This window comes from Rhinopithecus roxellana, chromosome 13 (genome assembly GCF_007565055.1).
Source record: "Rhinopithecus roxellana isolate Shanxi Qingling chromosome 13, ASM756505v1, whole genome shotgun sequence".
NCBI classification, from domain to species: Eukaryota; Metazoa; Chordata; class Mammalia; order Primates; family Cercopithecidae; genus Rhinopithecus; species Rhinopithecus roxellana.
The window spans coordinates 70,098,741-70,116,600 of record NC_044561.1 but is presented as its reverse complement, the minus strand read 5'-3'; the positions used below and the strand labels follow the sequence as shown (position 1 = coordinate 70,116,600).

Below are 17,860 nucleotides of genomic sequence, written 5' to 3'. Positions count from 1 at the left end.
CTGGAGCAAGAAGTGCCAGCCCCTGACACCTGAGGGCCTCCTCCCATGACGAGAGCTGCTCCACAGGGCCTCTGCGGTCCCAGCCCCCGCCTCTCCTCGCCACACCCATCACCATGACCACAGGGCCTCTGCGGTCCCAGCCCCCGCCTCTCCTCGCCACACCCATCACCATGACTGAGCTCTGGCCTTCCTTACCCATCTTCCTGGCTTGGGGGCCTCCCTAAGGGGATGACACTTCTAGGCCACAGTGCGTCCCATCACCCCAGCCCAGCCTCGAGTGCTCATTGGCACCCCAAGGAAGCAGCAGCCGGCACCACTAGGGATTCCTGGCTGTGAGCAAATCAGCTGTGCCCCTCCGTGCCCCGCCCACTGTTTGTTCCTCAAGGGCCTTCCCAGCCCCGAGCTCCCTCGCTCCTCCAGGATCAGCTGCTTTTGCTAGGCGTCCAGCCTCTGCTTCCCCCCCACCGCTCACCTTCAGGACCGCAGCTGCCCCTTCCTCCAAGAAGCCTTCCCTGGCTGCAGGCTGGTGAGGTCCCCAAGTCCCCTTTGCTAGAGATGCCTTCTCATCCTCTCTGCAGGCACTTCTCAAGCTATTGCAAACTACTGTCTATTTCATGACAGCCCAAGAATAGATGTGGTCTTCAAGGCAGGGCCCGATCAGCACACCAAGGAGGCCACCGTCCTGGAGACTCCATGCTCTGCCCCTCCCTCCACAGACGCCCAGAACCTCTTTTCCCACAGTGACCATAGCCCCCATGACCATCTGACCCCCGAGCTGGCTTTGGGAGACCACGGGAGCCCCTGTGGATGCAGCCACGAATGGGCCAGGTGCGGAAGGACCCCAGCTCACAGTGGCCAGGGGGTCCTGGGGAGCAGCTTCAAAAATGGGACCAACAGGACAGTCAAGGCTGGTGGCCTCAGGGACTTTGGACTTGGCCAGTCTGGTGACAGCAGAGCAGCTCCGGAGCTGTGGCCTGTCCTCACCACACCAGGCACCGTCCCTCCCCTCCCGGCACAGGCAGCCCAAGCCACCAGCCCTGCAGGGGGGGTCGCCGCCCTCCCCACGCCCTGCACCCAGTGCTCTGCAGTAGGCCCTTGACAGCCTCCACGGCCGCGTCCCAAAACCACCCTCCCCATGCCCCTGCACCCAGCACTCTGCAGTGGGCCCTCGACGGCCTCCACGGCCGCATCCCCAGCACAGTAGCCATCCACGTTTGCCCCCCAGCTGACCTCAAAACACCCAGGAGTGAGAAGAGCTTTCAGAGTGGTTTTATCATTAAATTAATATCTAATCACATAATTCAAAGATATAAAAATTGGAATGTAGAAAGTGGGGCAAGCCCCTCCCTCAGGACTGGAGGCAGCAGGAGGGGCGGAGCTGCTCTGAGGTGGCAGCGCTCGAGAAACAGCTGCAGCTGAGCAGGCTGTACCAAAGTGCGGAGTCCAGGGTGGAAGCATCGCCCCAGCACCCCCAGCCCCCCAGCCCACCGCGCAGCCCAAGGGAAGACTGCAGGCTTTTCACATTTCAGAGGGCAGGGTGGGGCGGGGTGGGCCCCTGGCTTTGGGCTGCCCTCCGCAGCCCCTGAAGGACACAGGTGGCGGTGGTGGGAAAAAGGCCCCCTCTGCCAGGGAGGCCTCCTTGTCCTGAGCTTAGGCTGTCTCTGTTCCAGTAACAGATGCTGGTTTTTTTTTTTTTTTTGAGACAGGGTCTCACTCTGTCACCCAGGCTGGAGTGCAGTGGTGCGATCAGAGCTCGCTGCAACCTCTGCCTCCTGGATTCAAGCGATTCTCATGCCTCAGCCTCCCAAGTAGCTGGGATTACAGGTGCCCGCCACCACGCCCGGCTAATTTTGTATTTTTAGTGGAGACAGGGTTTCACCATGTTGGCCAGGCTGGTCTTGAACTCATGACCTCAGGTTATCCCCCTGCCTTGGCTTCCCAAAGTGCTGGATTATGGGCGTGAGCTACCACGCCCGGCAGGATGCTGGCTTTGAGTTCATTTAAATACAGAATAAACCTGAACTCCACAGACGCCATCCAGAGTGATCCCAGGTGGCATCCAAAGGTCAAAGGGCAGCCTCCATAGGGTTTCCTTCCTAGTTCTGAGACCTCCCAGGGACAGCAGAATTTCCATGCGCTGGTCCCAAAGAAGCCCCTTTTGGCCACCCTGAGAGGTGTCCCTGTCCCCAGATGCCCAGGAGAAGCAGGGGTGTGGGGACTGGCCCTCACCGTTCCTCCTCCTCCAAGTCTGCCGACTTCCTGCCCCAGGGAGACCCTGAGGCCAGGAGGCAGGCTGGCCCAGGCAGGCTGATGGTGGAGGGCGGTGGGGAGGTTGGGGGGCCCCGGACTTGCCCTCCCAGTCCTGGCAGCTTGCGGGTGGGGAGGGCTCTTCAGGAAGGCATAGTTGGCCTCCTGCAGACGCGCACCTGGCTGGCAGGCACAAGGCTCTGCTGAGCCTCACAGAAGTCCAGGAGGCTCCGCCAGAGGGGGCAGCAGCGCAGGAGAAGGTGGTCTCCTATGAGGGTGGGAGTCAGGCAGGAGTCAGTCAGGGTCAGGTGGGAGGAGTCAGGGTCAGGTGGGGGGGGTCAGGGTCAGGTGGGAGGAGTCAGGGCCAGGCGGAGTCAGGGTCAGGTGGGAGTCAGTCAGGGTCAGGTGGGAGGTGTCAGGGTCAGGTGAGAGTCAGGGTCAGGCGGGAGGGGTCAGGGTCAGGCAGGAGGGGTCAGGGTCCAGCAGGAGTCAGTCAGGGTCAGGCGGGAGGGGTCAGGGTCAGGCAGGAGTCAGTCAGGGTCAGGCGGGAGGGGTCAGGGTCAGGCGGGAGTCAGTCAGGGTCAGGCGGGAGTCAGTCAGGGTCAGGCGGGAGGGGTCAGGGTCAGGCGGGAGTCAGTCAGGGTCAGGCGGGAGGGGTCAGGGTCAGGCGGGAGTCAGTCAGGGTCAGGCAGGAGGGGTCAGGGTCAGGCGGGAGTCAGTCAGGGTCAGGCGGGAGGGGTCAGGGTCAGGCGGGAGGGGTCAGGATCAGGCGGGAGGGGTCAGGGTCAGGCCGGAGTCAGGGTCAGGTGAGAGGGGTCAGGGTCAGGTGAGAGGGGTCAGGGTCAGGTGGGAGGGGTCAGGGTCAGGCGGGAGGAGGCAGGGTCAGGTGGGAGGAGGCAGAGTCAGGTGGGAGGAGGCAGGGTCAGGCAGGAGTCAGGCGGAGTCTGCGGCTCCCCAGCCCAGCCCTGGCCCCACCTGTGTTCCCACCAGGAATAACCCAGCCCTGCCCTTACCGATCAGGCAGAGCCCCTCCTGGGCCCGCGTGACAGCCACGTTCACTTGGTTGGGGTCCACAACGAAGCCCAGAAACTTCTTGAGCCAGCTCTTGGTGGGCCGCTGGTCCAGGTCACTCTTGGCACAGGTGCGGACGGTGCTCACCAGCACATAGCGCCACTCGCTCCCTGCGGGATGGAAGGTGAGGCCCTGCGGCCACTGCGCCCACCCTCCTGGCCCCACCCATGAGCCCCCAGCCTCACCCTGGCTCTTGGTGATGGAGGACACAGCCACCCCGGCGATGCCCTCTCGTCGAAGGGCCTTGCTGATCTCAGAGGCCTGCGCGTTGTAGGGCGTGAGGACGGCGACATCCTGGGGCTCTATGGTCCTCCCCAGGGTCAGCTGCTTGGTGATACGGACCTGAGGGGCCGAGGGGGCAGGTGGAGCGGACCCTGGTGCCTCTCCTGCCCTCCTCCAGGAAGCCCTCCCTGACCCTCAGGCACCAGACACTCACCACCTCAGCCACCTCCTCCAGGTTGGCCTTGGAGTTCTCATTCCCTTCGTCCGTGGACACCAGCAGGCTCCGCTCGTGGCCCTGCACGTGGCCAAAGATGACAGGGCAGCTCTCCTTGCCAGCGTGGCCCAGGACACTGGGCGGCCTCTTCAGGCCCTGCCACGTCTTCAGCCTGCTCTTGTAGAATGCCACAGAGGGGAAGGCACAGATGCCCTCGTGCTGCAGGCAAGGATGTGCACTGGTCAGAGGTGCCAGAGCTGCCACATGGGGCTGTGGCCCCCCCAGGGGCTGCAGGTGGGCTGGGGGCTGAGCGGGGCGGGCTCACCATGCGGTACTGAGTGTCCAGCATGTGTGCGTCCTCGTGGTACCGCTCGAACAGAGACCGGTCCAGACCCAGGTTTTGCAGCCACTCATTCTTGACCACAGGCCGCAGCTGCTTGTGGTCTCCGAGAAGAACCACCTGGAGGAATAGACAGGCCTGGCCCTGACACCGCTAGACCCAGAGGGACCCCAGCCCCACACGATGCCCACGTCTGCACACACAGGGTGCCTCAGTTGCGAGACTGTGCCAGGGATGCCTGCCCGTGCTACCCACACACCCCGCCCCACCAACCTTCTCGGCCTGTGGGAACCGCACCAGGGGGATGAGGGTTTCAGGTTCTGTGGCCATGCCTGCCTCATCAACAAGGATCTGCCTCACATCCAGGGTTTTGAGGCTGGCGGAGGCTGCACAGGAGCAGGTGCAGAGGATGACCTCGTGCCGTTCCAGCTCGAACTTCCGAGCCTCCCACAAGACCTTCTTGTACCTGACAGGGACACTGCCTGTCACCCCAGGGCCCCCATGCTGCAGGTAGCTCCATCCCCCAGCCCCTGCCACTTACAAGACCAGGTCCTCCCTGGAGAAAAGCTCCCCGCTCTGCAGCCGGGTGTCAAAGGCCTTGATTTCCGACGAGTACGGGTTGGGGGCCTGCCGGATCCGATGGTGCAGGGTGATGCTCCTGGTGGGCAGAACACAGTGAGCCCTGCCCACGCAGGGCCATCCCGGGGGCAGAGTTCAGTGAGATCCACCTACACAGGGCTGGCTGGACATCCCGGCCCAAGCCCCAAAGACAGCGGGCACACCTGAGGCTCTGGTTCGGCCTCCCCTCCCGGGGGTTCCTCCTGAGCAGCTTCCTGCTGCCCAGGCGCGGCACTGGGAACTCGCTGGCCTCGGCCTGCTCGCTGTACACCCGGAGAGGCTTCAGCTCCATCCTTCTCAGGAGCAGTTCTGAGGGCAGTAGGGGGACGTGAGTCTAGCCCCACGTGCCAGCACCCCAAAGACCCCCACCGCCGACCCTGGCACACCTGCCAGGACATCCACCGACTTGTTGGAGGGGCCGCAGTACAAGATGCAGGGACCCCCTAGCCGCGTCTCCCCATCGGGGGAGCCTCCGGGCTGCACCTGCTCCTGGTTTGATTTATGAAACCAGAATATGATGTGGAGGCCCACGATCGTCTTCCCTGTACCTGCAGCCGGAGAACAGGAGATTGTAGCCCACCCCTGGGGTCCCTGTGGCCCAAGGCAGCCCAAGGCAACCTGCAGCTCCCCCTGCGTGGGCCGTACCTGGCGGGCCCTGGACGACTGTGAGGGGCTTCTCCAGAGCCTCCCTGACCGCCCTGTTCTGGCTAGGGTTCAGCTTGTGGCGGCCTCCAGGGATGTCATAGGTCTGCCGCTCCAGGAACCTGCTGGGGATCACTGACAGCCGGGCGGCCTCCCTGAGCACTCACGCAGGGTGGGGTTGGGGGTCAGAGAGGAAGCTGGAGGGGTGGGGCAGACCTACCTCTGCAGAGGGGCTGCGGGACAGGCTGGCCCAGTGCGATGCTGGTGACCAGCGGGGACGCCTCCTCTAGCCCACGCACAGCTTCCTCCTTGCGGCTGGGGGTGAAGGCACACACTGGAAAACCAACAGGACTCCCAGGAAAGGGACTGCTGCCCCACGAGGTACCCCCCTCCCAGAAGTGAGGAGCCAGGGGTGGTCCCCCAGCCCAGCCTCCGTTGGTGGAAGCCACTCACAGATCAGGAAGCTGCTTAGGCAGCAGCTCAACGGTGAACAGGGTGCCCGGCCTCAGCACCTCTTCCGGAACCTTCTCCATGCCCATGTGGTGGATGAAGAGGTGCACCTGTCTGGGAGCCTCCTGCCGGTCTGCCCGGCGCTCCTGGTCCCAGTCCTCCGTCTGCCCGTGGGCCACCCAGGTGTAGGTGCCAGGGTCGACACTCAGGCCAGGGCCGAGGCTGCTGGGCCCGGGGCGAGGGCTGGCCGTGGGAGCCGGCAGCCCCTCGAGCCGGATGCAGAGGTAGCAGCAGCTGAGGTTGATGTCGACACAGTTCTCCTCGAGGAAGGCGGCCTCCAGGCGGAAGGCACCCTGCAGCTGCCCCTGCGGCATCCGTGACACATCCCAGGAAACACTCAGGTGCTGAAGTGTGACAGAGTCATTCTCGGCAACCGCACCAGTGGCCGACTCCAGAGCGCAGAATGGCTCCCACACGCAGGCGTACTCATCCACGTCGCGATAGCGGTCCCGCGGGGCCCGGTACACATGGCCCAAGAAGCAGTCTCCGGGCCGCTCCACGTGCTCCAGGCAGAGGCTGAAGCCGGGTGCCACGGTCCAGAGCTGAGGGCTCGGTACCAGGAAGCCGTGCTGCAGGCTGGCGCCAAGCTGCACCTGAAGGGTGTCCCCACTGCCCAGCTCCCGGGCCACCTCCAGGAAATGGCCACAGCGGCTCCGTTGCACCTGCACCAGCCCCCGCCGTGGGGACGCCTCACCCTTCTCCTGGATGAGAGCAGCCGCCTCTGGCCAGAGCTGCAGCTCCACCAGCGCCAGCAGCTGCTTCCATAGAGCCGTCTCCACGGCCCAGGTGTGTGGGTCCAGCACAGTGCCAGGCAGTGGCAAGGGCGGGCTGGATCCCTGCACTGAGTAGACCCGGCGCCGCCACAGGAGCTGCAGGCCCGGCCGGCCTGCCAGGGCATGGGGGTGCTCGGCCAGCTGCAGGGAGCTGTAGGGGACGGAGCAGGGGTCGGGCAGTGTCTCCCGGTTGCTGGGGAATTGCAGCCGGAAGCAGCGGGAGCCTGCCTCCACATCCACCGCGAAGCCCAGCTTGTCCAGAGGCTGGGCCTTGAGCTGCACGGCCAGGTGCAGGCTGTGCGCCCGCCGCTGATAGCTCTGGGCAAGTGCGTGCTGGAGGCTGAAGCCCTGGCAGAGCCCATCAATGTCCCTGGCAGAGTAGGCGGAGCCCCCATGGCCCAGCGCCAGCAGGATCTGCCGCTGCAACACCACGTCCAGGTACCTGCGGATGGGTGAGGTGGCCCATGTGTACCATTCCACCTGCAGCGAGTAGTGGCCACCCTGCTGCTGGTGGCCCCAGGTGCAGCGGCCGAACGCCGAGCGCTCCAAGGCCTTGCGGAGGTCGCGGCTTGCAGGAGCCAGGAACGGGTGCATGTCGTCCGTGGTGACTAAGTCCACCATCTGCTCGTAGTCCTGAGTGCGGGCGGCAAACTGGACCTGCTTCCAGAGGGAGGCCAGGAGGTGCAGCTGCGTGTCAGGGGCGCTGCCCCCACCGCCACGCAGGTGGTGGCCGAGGTGCAGTGACAGGGGCACCCACTCCCCATGCTTCTCACACAGGGCCTTGAGCTGCTGGCTGTGGGGTGCTGGCTGCCACCGCAGAGGCGTGACCGTCCGTGTGCGCTCGCTGCCCACCAGGAACTCTGCCACGAGCCTGTTAAACTGAATCATGTACTCCTTCACCATGATGTGGGCCGCGCGGAAGCCCAGGGTGCTGTCCTCGTCCGGCTGCTCATAGAAGCAGTCGGACTGCAGGCGGTGCCGGCGCAGCAGCCGAGAGAAGTAGCACGCAGCCACGACGCAGGCGTCCACAGAGTCCAGGCGGGCTGGCAGCTCACGGCCGGCACCCGGGTGCTGCCTGATCACCTGCTCTGCCTCCTCGTAGGACAGCTGGCGGTCAGAGCGGACCACGGAGGGTGCAAAGTGCAGGCTCTTCAGCTGGCCACTGGCTTTCTCCATGGTGAGGAACAGGGAGATGGCCAGACGGTCCCGGCCCGGCAGGAGGCTGAGGATGTCCTGGCAGAGGCTGGCAGGCAGCATGGGCACTGGTTCCCTGCCAGGGGCATAGAACGCAGCACCCTGCCTTCGGGCCTCCACGTCCAGCACCCCGTCCCTGGGCACGAAGCTGGCAACATCAGTGATGTGTACAGCCACCTCGCACTGGGGACCCAGGTCTCGGACACTGAGGGCATCATCGAGGTTGCAGGCGCCCTGGGGGTCCACAGTGAAGGTCAGGAAGGCGCGGCAGTCCTCTCGACGGCCGGCAACCCGGCCAAGCTCTGTTTGGTATTTCTGCAGTGCCTTGGTGACGGCAGCCAGGTCCGATGGGGGCACCCTCAAGCTGTACTCCAGGCCAAGGATGCGGAGGCCCTGCTCCCAGGTGCTGGCCTCAGGCAGCACCTCCCGGACGATGCCCAGCGGGTAGTAGAAGCCCTGCCGCCACAGGACAATGTGGACCCAGAAGAGCCGGCTGTGCCGGGCCTCCACCGTGAGCCTCTCAAGCCCCACACGCTGCAGCCGGCCCTTCCGGAGGCCGTAGACGGGGACCTGCGATGGGTCCTTCAGCTCGGCCACAAAGATCTTGGTCACGGAGCCATTGATGGGGACCATGATGCGCGGGTCCCACCTGTCCATGCGGCACACAAACGCCAGCTCGTGCCTCCTCCTCTTCAGCACGCCCAGCACGCGGCCCCGAAGCCGCCCCTCGGGGGCCCTGTCTCCCGAAAGGAGCTGCACCAGCACCTCATCCCCGGTGAAGGCCATCCCACAGTCCAGGCGGCCCCTGACCTGGATGGGGCCCGAGGAGGCGTCGTCCAGCGGGATGGCGGACGCCCGCTCAAAGGTCTCCTGCACGAAGGTGCAGTGACGGTACCACTCTGGCTCCGCACGCAGCAGCTTCCGCAGTGCAGCCGGGGGCAGGTTCTCGTACAGCCGGGCCTGCCGCGGGGACTCTGGCCTGGCGACGGTGTCCAGCAGCCCGTCCTCCCCGACGGTTACCATCACCTTCTGGCTCTCATCCAGAAGCTCCCGCAGGATGGCGTCGTCAGCGTTGAGCTCCCCGTCCCACGGCCAGAAGTCAGCCTCTGCATCCTCAGGTTCGGTGGACTCCACGCCTGCCGCAGCGGCTGCTCCCGCCGTGCAGGCCCCGGGCGCCGTGTCCTCCTTCACTGCGCCTCCTGCTGGCGCTGCCACAGCCTCCGTCTGCGCTGTGGTTGCCGTGATTTCACCAGAGGCTGGGCTCAGAGCCTCATCTCCCGGCTCTGCCTTCACTGTGGCCGTCACCACAGTCGCTGGTTCCTCGGCTGGGTCCCCTACTGGCTCTGGGGCAGCCTCCCAGTTCCCCACTGCCCCAGCTCGTGTGCCTTGAGGGGGCCAGCGCCGTCTCTGCGCCACGCCCTGCTCAACCTGCTCCATGGACAGGCCCTCGGGGCAGACACTGTGCCGCTCCACACACTCGCGGATGAAGCTCTCCCAGAGCTTGCCACAGGCCCCGAAGGAGCAGAGGGCCACGGCGTCCCCCACTACCACCAGCTGGGACTGGGCGCGGGTCAGGATGGTGTTGAGCACGCGGGCGTCGGTGAAGAACTCGGGGGCCGGTGCCCCGGGGCTGAGCAGGCTCTGGCAGGTGTGCACCGTGCTGAGCACCACCACCCGGAACTGCCGCCCTGCAGAGGGCATGCGGTCAGGCTGGGCACACCGGACGGTGGGACCAACCCCACCCCCGCCGATGCCAGGCTGAGGAGTGGGCCAAGCCACCCGGGGCATCCTGGGGCAGCAGGCAGCACTTGGCCCCGCTGGTCACCCACCTGGCAGGATCTCAAAACTGCCCACAGACACCTGGCCTAGGTCCCGCCTCCTCAGCTCCTGCCTCAGCGCACTGACCTGAAGACGCAGCAGGGCCGGGGATGAGCGCTGGACGCAGTGAGGACTCTGCCACCCCCGACCAGGAAACGGCACTCCCACCAAGCTCCAGACACCTCAGGGGCCGAGCCCAACATCAGCCCTGGGAGGCAAATACTGCAGCCCCTCTTACAGATGGCGTCACTGAGGCAGAGGGCTCGTCCATCAGCCGGCAAGCCTCCCCCTCCCGCAGCAGGGGTGCAGTCGGGGGCTGGCCGGGCTCACCTGAGCCCCGTGGGACACGACGCAGATGTGCCTCTGCTCACGGCCACCCCAGCAGCTGGGCCAGGTGTTGTAGACCTCCTGCACCTTCTCGACGGCCTGGGCAATCTCAGCCAGATTCAACCAGGATGTCATGGATATGTCCCGGTCTGGGCTGCCCGCCACGTGGCAGAACATGAGTGGGTAGTGCCGGGGGTGGGGCGGAACCTTGCCCCTGGCGTGGATGGGGTTGCCCTTGGCCACGTAGAAGTGCCGGGAGACGAAGCTGACGATGGCTTCCGTGCAGCGGTAGTTCTCATGGAAGACCAGGCGGCTCTGCCGTGCCACCTCGTGCGTCTCCTGCTGGTAGTACAGGAAGAGGCGGTGCAGCAGCGTGTGCTCGGCCGCCCGGGCCCTGGCAACACTGAAGAGCCGGGGCGTGACCTGCATGTGGTCGCCTGCCAGCACGAGGCGGGTGCTGTGCGAGGCGTAGGCCAGCGGGGTGAGGGCCTCACACTCCAGCATCTGGGCCGCCTCGTCGAGGAGAATGTGGGAGAAGAAGCCGACCGGCACCCTGAGCTCGCGGGCCTGGGAGGTGGTGGTGACCACCACCCGGTGCCTTGCCAGCTCTGCCCACGTGGGCGGGCGGAAAGCCCGGTGGTCGTTGGTCAGGCAACAGTACTGCAGCGTGACGGGGTCCGTCTGGCTCGGTGGCCGGTCCGTGTACATCACACGGAGAGGAGTGGCCTCGGGGTGGCCGCCGCTGACATGGCTGTGGAAATACTCCCGGATGTAGATGTCGGCAGCGCTGTGTGAGGGGGAGGAGTTCATGGGCTTCTTGCTGGGGGCCTCAGTGCTGTCCGCTAAAGCACCTACTGTGTGCCCAGCCGAGCTGCCCCCGCGCACAGCCCTTGTCTGGCTGTCAGAGGTGAGCAGCAAATGCTGGTGTCCCCACTCTCAGGAGTCCGAGGGGCAAGAGGCCACAGAGGGCTTTGGGTAACACCTGGGCGAGCCCAGCAGCCCCTCTGACACTGCAGACACCTGCCTCCCAGGCCCCCAGAACCCCTAATCCAGAAATCAGCCTGGGACGTATGGCCCCACTGTCCCAGGCTCTTCCTCCCACTCCCCACTGTGCAGGGATGGGAAGGCCCCGGTCTGGGCAGCTGCTGGTGGCAGGGACCCGAGGAAACCACAGAAACCAAAGGGGAACTTTGTGGTTAGGACAAAAATCTGTGTTTCTGTAAAAACCAAAAACAAGGTTCATCTCCAGGAACTGCTGGGTGGACCATGCTGCAGCCTTCCCCGTGACTCTTTGGGCCAGGGCCCCGGCAGAGGCACCTAGCTCCTCACCTGACAGCAGACTTGGCCACCCTGGGTGCCCTGAGCTGGGTCTGATAAAGCCAAAGTCCAAGGCTGGCCGGCTACAGGGAGGGTCCCTGCAGAATCAGAGGACTGCAGCATGCCTAGGGGCTAACTGCCTGCCCAGTGTCGGCTTGGGCCGGGCGTCAAGTGAGGGGGGCAGGCCAGGCTCGGGCTTACCTGTTGGTGTGTGTGCAGATGAGCACCTTGGCTTGAGGCCTCCGGATGACCTCCAGGGAGGCCATGGCCAGCGTGTAGGTCTTGCCGGTGCCAAAGGGGCCATAGATGAGCAGTGGGGGGACACGCCTCCCATCCCCAGGGCCCCAGCCCGCGATGAGCGCCACGGCCAGCTCCTGCTTGCGGTTGCCACGCCGCAAGGGTGGGACAGACCAAGGTCTGGGAAGGGCGCAGGCGGGCAGGTCAGGCACCACCAGCTGCTCCTCAGGTAGCGTGTCCACTGCCTGGTGCCAGAGGCGGAAGGTCATCGGGTCAATCTGGAACTGCACCTCCAGGACCAGGCGGGCCTCAGGCTGCAGCCCCAGGGCCAAGCAGCAGCGGGCGGGAAGCAGCAGCCACAGCGCCTGCTCCGAGCTGGCCCGTTTCTCCAGCCGTACCTCGAACACTGCATTGTTGGGTGCGGGGACGGGGGCCACCAGGGCTGTGCTGACCGCCCGGCCCAGCAGGAAGCCCTGGTCTGTGTCTGGCATCAGGGAGGGGGGGACGGGGACCTCTGCGTACAGTGCTCCCGGAGGCGCGAAGAGCATGTTCAGCGCTGGCGTCTGCAATGCCGTCTTCAGGAACACCTGGCCCCGCAGGGTCAGCCTGGCAGGATGGCCTGGGTCGGGTCATGGGGCCACAGCTGCCAGCCCCACTGCCAAGTCCACGCCTCCATCCGCTCCTGTTGCCCCAGCCGCTCCCGTTGCCCCAGCCGCTCCCGTTGCCCCAGCTGCTCCCGCTACCCTCAGCCGCTCCCGTTGCCCCCCAGCTCACTTGGCCACCAGCTGCTGCTGAGCCGTCTCCTCCTCATAGAGAAACTGGTGCATCCTTTGCCGATAGTTGGTTGGTGAGATGGGGCCCGAGGCCAGGCCGCTGCGGTTAAACTCTAGGGCCAGGGCAGGGTCCTTGTACTTGGCCATCAGGGCTGTCTGCTCGGCCGTCCGCTCCACGGCAGGCACCACGTGGCGGTTGCCAGTGTGCCAGCGCTCCATCTCCTCAGGATGGCCGAGCGCCAGACTCCTGCAGGGTTCTGGGCGACGCCCCTGGCCCAGCTGCAGCCCCAGCTTCCGCAGCAGCACCGGCCGGCGGCCAAAGTCGAAGACCACCCATTGCTCAAAGGTGCCAAAGGAGGCGGCCTGCACACTCACTCCCACCTGGAAGTCGGCGGCGGAGCTGGGCAAACGGAAGCGCTCACCCCGTGCGTAGAGCCGGCCCGGCAGGAGGCCGGGAGCCACCAGGGAGAAGTTGGCTCCAGGCTCCTGCTTCAGCAGGGCCACATGTAGCAGGGGCTCCTGGAGAGGAGGCCGGACGGTGAGGGGGGGCCCAGGACTCCCCCTGACCCTCCTGAGATGCAGCCTGGCCAGTGTAGCCCAAGTGCAGGGTTCAGGTCCCGGCCCTGCCACTTCCTGGATGGAACGCGAGCAGGTTACCCAGCCTCTGTCAACCTCAGTTTCCTCCTGTGCTAAACGGGGGTCGCTGAACCTTCCCGGGGCCCCTGTGGATGTTCCGTGGAGCAATGTGGGCAGCTTGAGGCCTCACCACGCACTCTCCAGGTGCCAGACCCTGGTGAACCCTCGTTTTTGTTTCTGTTTTTGAGACGGAGTTTCACTCTTGTCGCCAGGCTGGAGTGCAAAGGTGTGATCTCAACTCACTACAACCTCCGCCTCCCGGGTTCAAGTGATTCTCCTGCCTCAGTCTCCTGAGTAGATGGGATTACAGGAACCCACCACCATGCCTGGCTAATTTTTTTTTCTTTTTTCTTTTTTCTTTGGATTTTTAGTAGAGACGGAGTTTCGCCATATTGGCCAGGCTGGTCTCGAACTCCCGACCTCAAGTGATCCACCTGCCTTGGCCTCCCAAAGTACTGGGATTACAGGAGTGAGCCTCGGCACCAGGCCAAATCCTTGTTTTAACCCATCTACTCTATAGAGTAACCTTACCAGGGCAGGACTCTCCCAGCCCCCCTGCTGTAGGTGAGGAGACTGAGGCAGAGAGGCTAAGGAACCTGCCGCAGGTCATGCAGGTGCCAAGTGGCAGTGCCTTGGTATTAGCTCCGTGACCCAGACTCTCGACGTGTGCCCGGGCTGAGGTCACCACTTCCCCAGGGCTCCCTCCGCCCAGTCGGAGCTGCTCTCTGCTCACCTCAGAGTGGACGGCAAACGTCCAGCTGTACTGGGTCTTCCTCTCCTGGGCCTGGTACATCAGGGGCTGGTTGCAGGTGACGAGCACTCCATCAAGGGTCTCTGCCAGCTGTGTGGAAGTCTAGCCTTCAGCAGGAGGCCTGGACCCCACCCCACCCACTCCCAGGGCCCACTTACCACAAGGACCTCACTGCTGCTGCGCTGGTACTCGGCCAGCAGCCGCTCCTGGTAGGGCACCAGCCCACCCTGCCAGGCCGCCTGCCCCCGCAGCTCCACAGCCCGCCTGCGCTGGACCCATTCCTGCAGCTCCCGTGCCGAGTGCGCCTTGGTGCAGGCGTCCCCATACTCACAGAGGTCAGGCCTGGGGGACAGGGAGGTCAGCAGGGCTACGCAGAGGCACAGCCACCGTGCTGAGTTCAAAGGCTGGGACCCCCTCAGCCCAATACTGGCCTCTGTAGGGAGCAGGGGCTTTATTCGTCCCACCCACTCCTGTGCTCCCGGGACAAGGCCTGGCTCAAGCAGTTCCCAAACATGAACTTCCCTTATCCAGGTCCTCAGAGGCCACCGTGGTTTCAGCCCCCAGCAGGTGGCAGGGAGGCCACCGTCCACTGAACCTGGGAGCCTCTAGCTCTGCCTACAGTGGGCTCATGCCCCACCCCAAGCTCCTGCCCCGGGCATCCTTACTTCGGGCAGAGCTCGAACTTGGAGAGTCCTGGGGGTGGGGAACGGTGCTCCCAGGGTACGGCCTGGTCGAAGGCCACCATCTGTGCGTGTTCCGAGGATGCGCAGTGGTTCTCGAAGGCCTCCTGAGAGTGGCAGGTGACCAAGCAGGCCGGGCAGTACAGCCAGGCCACAGGGGGCTGGCCGAGGGGGACCGTGCGCCCGTCGCTGTCAGGGGCAGGGGGTGTGAGCAGGTCCCCCCGCTGGAGACCACCCAGCTGCTCGGCCTCCCACACAGCCATCTCCACGGCGCTGTGTGCGAACTGGCAGCGGGACTCCCCACGCCAGCATGGCTGCCCGCGCCCCACAAACCTGCAGTAGGCGGGAGGCTGGCCGGCCCGGGGCTGTGGCCTCACCGTCACAAACTGTTGCTTGCGGCGGCCCTCGGCGCTCACATGGGCCAAGAGGGAGGGGCAGGCTCCGTGCTCAGGGCACTGCCCCTGGGGGTCCACGCGACAGACACGTGGGGGGCAGCACCTGAAGCAGAGGGAGCAGAGCAGCTCGAAGCGGCCGCCAAACTCCGTGAGGATGGCATCAGCCGCCCGGCCTGCCCCTCCCTGGGCCCCACCGCCCTGCACCTCCGCCTTCAGCCACATGCGCTGGAGGTTGTGCTGACGCTCAAAGGTCCAGACCAGGGCCTCCTCGCGACTGCGGGCAAAGGTGCACCGGTTTCGGTGGCGCCGGCAGCCGAGCCCAGGGCTATAATAGCGGCAGACTTGGTAGCACAAGGGCCTTGGGAAGGTGGGCCGGCAGCCCACCATGCGCCAGACCTTGCTTTTGGTGGCCTGCTTGAAGCGGGCCAGCAGGATCTCGTGGGAGCAGTCATGCTCCACCCTGCGGAGGACGTAGGTGCTTTCATTGAGCCGCTGGGTGCAGCGGGAGCAGCCCAGACACAGGTCCACCAGGGCACACAGCCGGGCCAGGGACGGCCCCCTGGTGGCCGCGGGGCTGTTGGGCAGCAGGCTGGACCCTGGAGGCGCCACCTCGAACACCAGCTTGGCTCTCCGGGACAGTGTCCGAGGCTCCTGAGCTCACGGGCCCACGTGGTCCGCTAGGACTGCTGGCCACGGTTCGAAGCCTGCGACAGAAGGAGTAGGTGAGACTGAGACTGAGGCCGGGAGACATCTGCTCCAGGCCCAGCTGAGAAGCATGGCCCCTCCACCAAGCAAGGAGCTGGGACTCTGCCCACGCTGAGGCCGAGGCCTTGGCAGCAGCTGTGTCCTGTCAGGGAGTCAGGGCTCACTGACCCGGACACAGCCAGACCCTCCCTCCTGAAGGGTCTCAGGCCCCGCCTAGAAGGAGCCAAGGTGGCTGCTTGTGGAGCCCTGGAGGGGGCAGAGCCCTTGACACAGTGCCGCCCCCAGGAAGTCGCACCCCTCTGCCCCAGCCGGGGGTCCTGTGCACCCCAGGGCCTCAGGTTCCTGACTCCTCTAAGGATGCAGAACCTCCTTTTCTGTTAAGTGACCTCTGGCCCCCAGAAAAAGAGGTCCCCACATCTGCACCTGGGGAGGGGCCTCAGGGAGAGGAGGGTGCTGTGCTCACCAGAGCTCAGGGTGCCAGGAAGAGATGGGTCCCTGGGTCCCCACTGCAGCTGAGATGCAACAAGAAGAGGAAGTTTAAAAGCAACAGACTGGAGGCAGACTTGAGTATGAGAACCCGGCACTCCCCGGGGACCCCTCTGAGAAACCATTCGAGTCTGCCGTCCAAAAAGGAGCCGAGACCCCAAAATCCTGCGCTCCAGTGGGTGCCGAGATCCCAAAATCCTGCGCTCCAGTGGGTGCCGAGACCCCAAAATCCTGCACTCCAGTGGGTGCACAGACCACAGGGCTGGGGCTCGCTGTGGAGCACGCCGGTCCCGGGCGGGCTGCACTGTCCTCGGCTGGGTCTGCAGCTCCTGGGACCCCGCACCCTCGGCTGCACTCGCCCTCCCGGACCCCCGCGCCCCCGGCCCCGCCACCCTGGGACCCCGTGCTCACCCTCCTGGAGCTGCCCCTGGATCCCCGTGCCCCTGCCCCCCCCCGCCCTGGGACCCCTGCGCTCACCCTCCTGGAGCCGCCCCCGGGCCCCCGGGCCCCCACCCCCCCGCCCTGGGACCCCTGCGCTCACCCTCCTGGAGCCGCCCCTGGACCCCCGTGCCCCTGCCCCCCCGCCCTGGGACCCCTGCGCTCACCCTCCTGGAGCCGTCCCTGCACCCCCGTGCCCCCGCCCCTCCGCCCTGGGATGCCTGCGCTCACCCTCCTGGAGCCGCCTGCCTGCCGAGCCTACCCAGGAGCTCTCAGTTTCGATTCTGCCCCGGGCACTGACGCCGATCGCGGAAATTACCTCACCGCCCCCCGCCCCGCCCCGCCCTGCCCCGCCTCCAGCGACAGCTCGGCCCCCACTGCGAGGGAACCTCGGGGAAGCGCCAGCGAGTGAAGGGCGTCCCTCCCTAAAGGACTAGTGCCGTCGGAGGTGGGGGTGGCTGGGGGTGGAAACCAGTGCCGTCGGAGGCGGGGGTGGCTGGGGGTGGAGGCTCCTTTCCCGCACCCTTCCAGGGCCCCACGCCCCGTCCAGCCCCTTCACACACCAGAGACGCCCCAGTGGTGTGCCAGGCGGAAGGGGTGAGACCCTTCCCGGCCCTGGACGGCAGGAGGGCCTGGTGACTCCACCATCAGCCCTTGGAGAAATCCAGGCTCAGCTGACCTGGAAGCCTGGGTCCCCTGACCGGCAGGACCTGCCTGTGGCCCTGGTGCTGCTCCGACCCCAAGTCCCTTCTGTCACCAACCAGGATATGGCAGGAATGGCCAAGTGGCCGCCGGGTCCCAGAGTCAGCACGCCTGGCGCTTTGCTCTCTGGACTGGCTCTGGGTCAGCCCTGTGGGGAGGCCCCATGGAAGAGCTGAGGCCTCCAGCCCACCTGAAGCTCGAGTCCCAGCCCCAGCCTTACTGCCATCTCAGGGAGACCCTGAGGCCTAACCCTCCCACCTAGAACACGCCCAGCTGTTAGATGTCTATGTTGTTTAAAATAAACATCCAATTAGCCAGGGGTGGGGGCGGGCACCTGTAGTCCCAGCTACTGGGGGAGGCTGAGGCAGAATTGCTTGAACCAAGGAGGTGGAGGTTGCAGTGAGCCGAGATTGTGCCACCGCACTCCAGCCTGGGTGACAGAGCAAGACTCCATCTCAAAAAAATAAATAAATAAAATAAACATCTATGTTGTTTTAAGCCACTGAGCTTTGGGGCGATCTGTTCTGCAGCAGTAGGTAATGGACAGTTATGCTGCCCCTGAAACAAGGAAGCTGCCATGCAAGGCAGCACCTCGTGGGGAGGGCCGGGCTGGGGGCTCACGGCTACCTCGGGAGGTCAGCTGGGTACGCCGTCAACCACCAGGGAGCCTCTCCGCAGACCAATCACGTTTGAGCTTCTCGGAGAGGGCGGGACCGCCAACGACAGCAGCCCCAGGGGCTGAGCAGGCTCCGCGTGCACAGAAC

General features: G+C 65.3%; 1 protein-coding gene across 3 annotated transcripts; it reads right to left on the bottom strand.

The window, feature by feature from the left end:
• Positions 1-1,247: 1,247 nt before the first annotated feature.
• HELZ2 (helicase with zinc finger 2) lies at positions 1,248-16,685 on the bottom strand. 3 transcript variants are annotated; one of them, XM_030914487.1, is made up of 21 exons: positions 16,626-16,685; positions 15,934-15,982; positions 14,356-15,469; positions 13,849-14,032; positions 13,673-13,780; positions 12,305-12,822; positions 11,495-12,136; positions 9,980-10,763; positions 9,661-9,736; positions 5,808-9,519; positions 5,575-5,669; positions 5,358-5,489; positions 5,099-5,260; positions 4,877-5,021; positions 4,636-4,752; positions 4,368-4,560; positions 4,080-4,214; positions 3,755-3,973; positions 3,504-3,660; positions 3,261-3,428; positions 1,248-2,515 (listed from the first exon to the last, which is right to left on the bottom strand). In XM_030914487.1, exons 3-21 carry the CDS (start codon positions 15,150-15,152, stop codon positions 2,391-2,393), a joined length of 8,469 nt encoding a protein of 2,822 aa, XP_030770347.1. In that variant the 5' UTR covers positions 15,153-15,469; positions 15,934-15,982; positions 16,626-16,685; the 3' UTR covers positions 1,248-2,390. The 3 variants fall into 3 exon arrangements, 2 of the variants coding, with proteins under 2 accessions (XP_030770347.1, XP_030770348.1); XR_004052627.1 differs by having other exon boundaries at positions 2,362-2,515; positions 4,368-4,480; XM_030914488.1 differs by lacking the exon at positions 15,934-15,982.
• Positions 16,686-17,860: the final 1,175 nt, after the last annotated feature.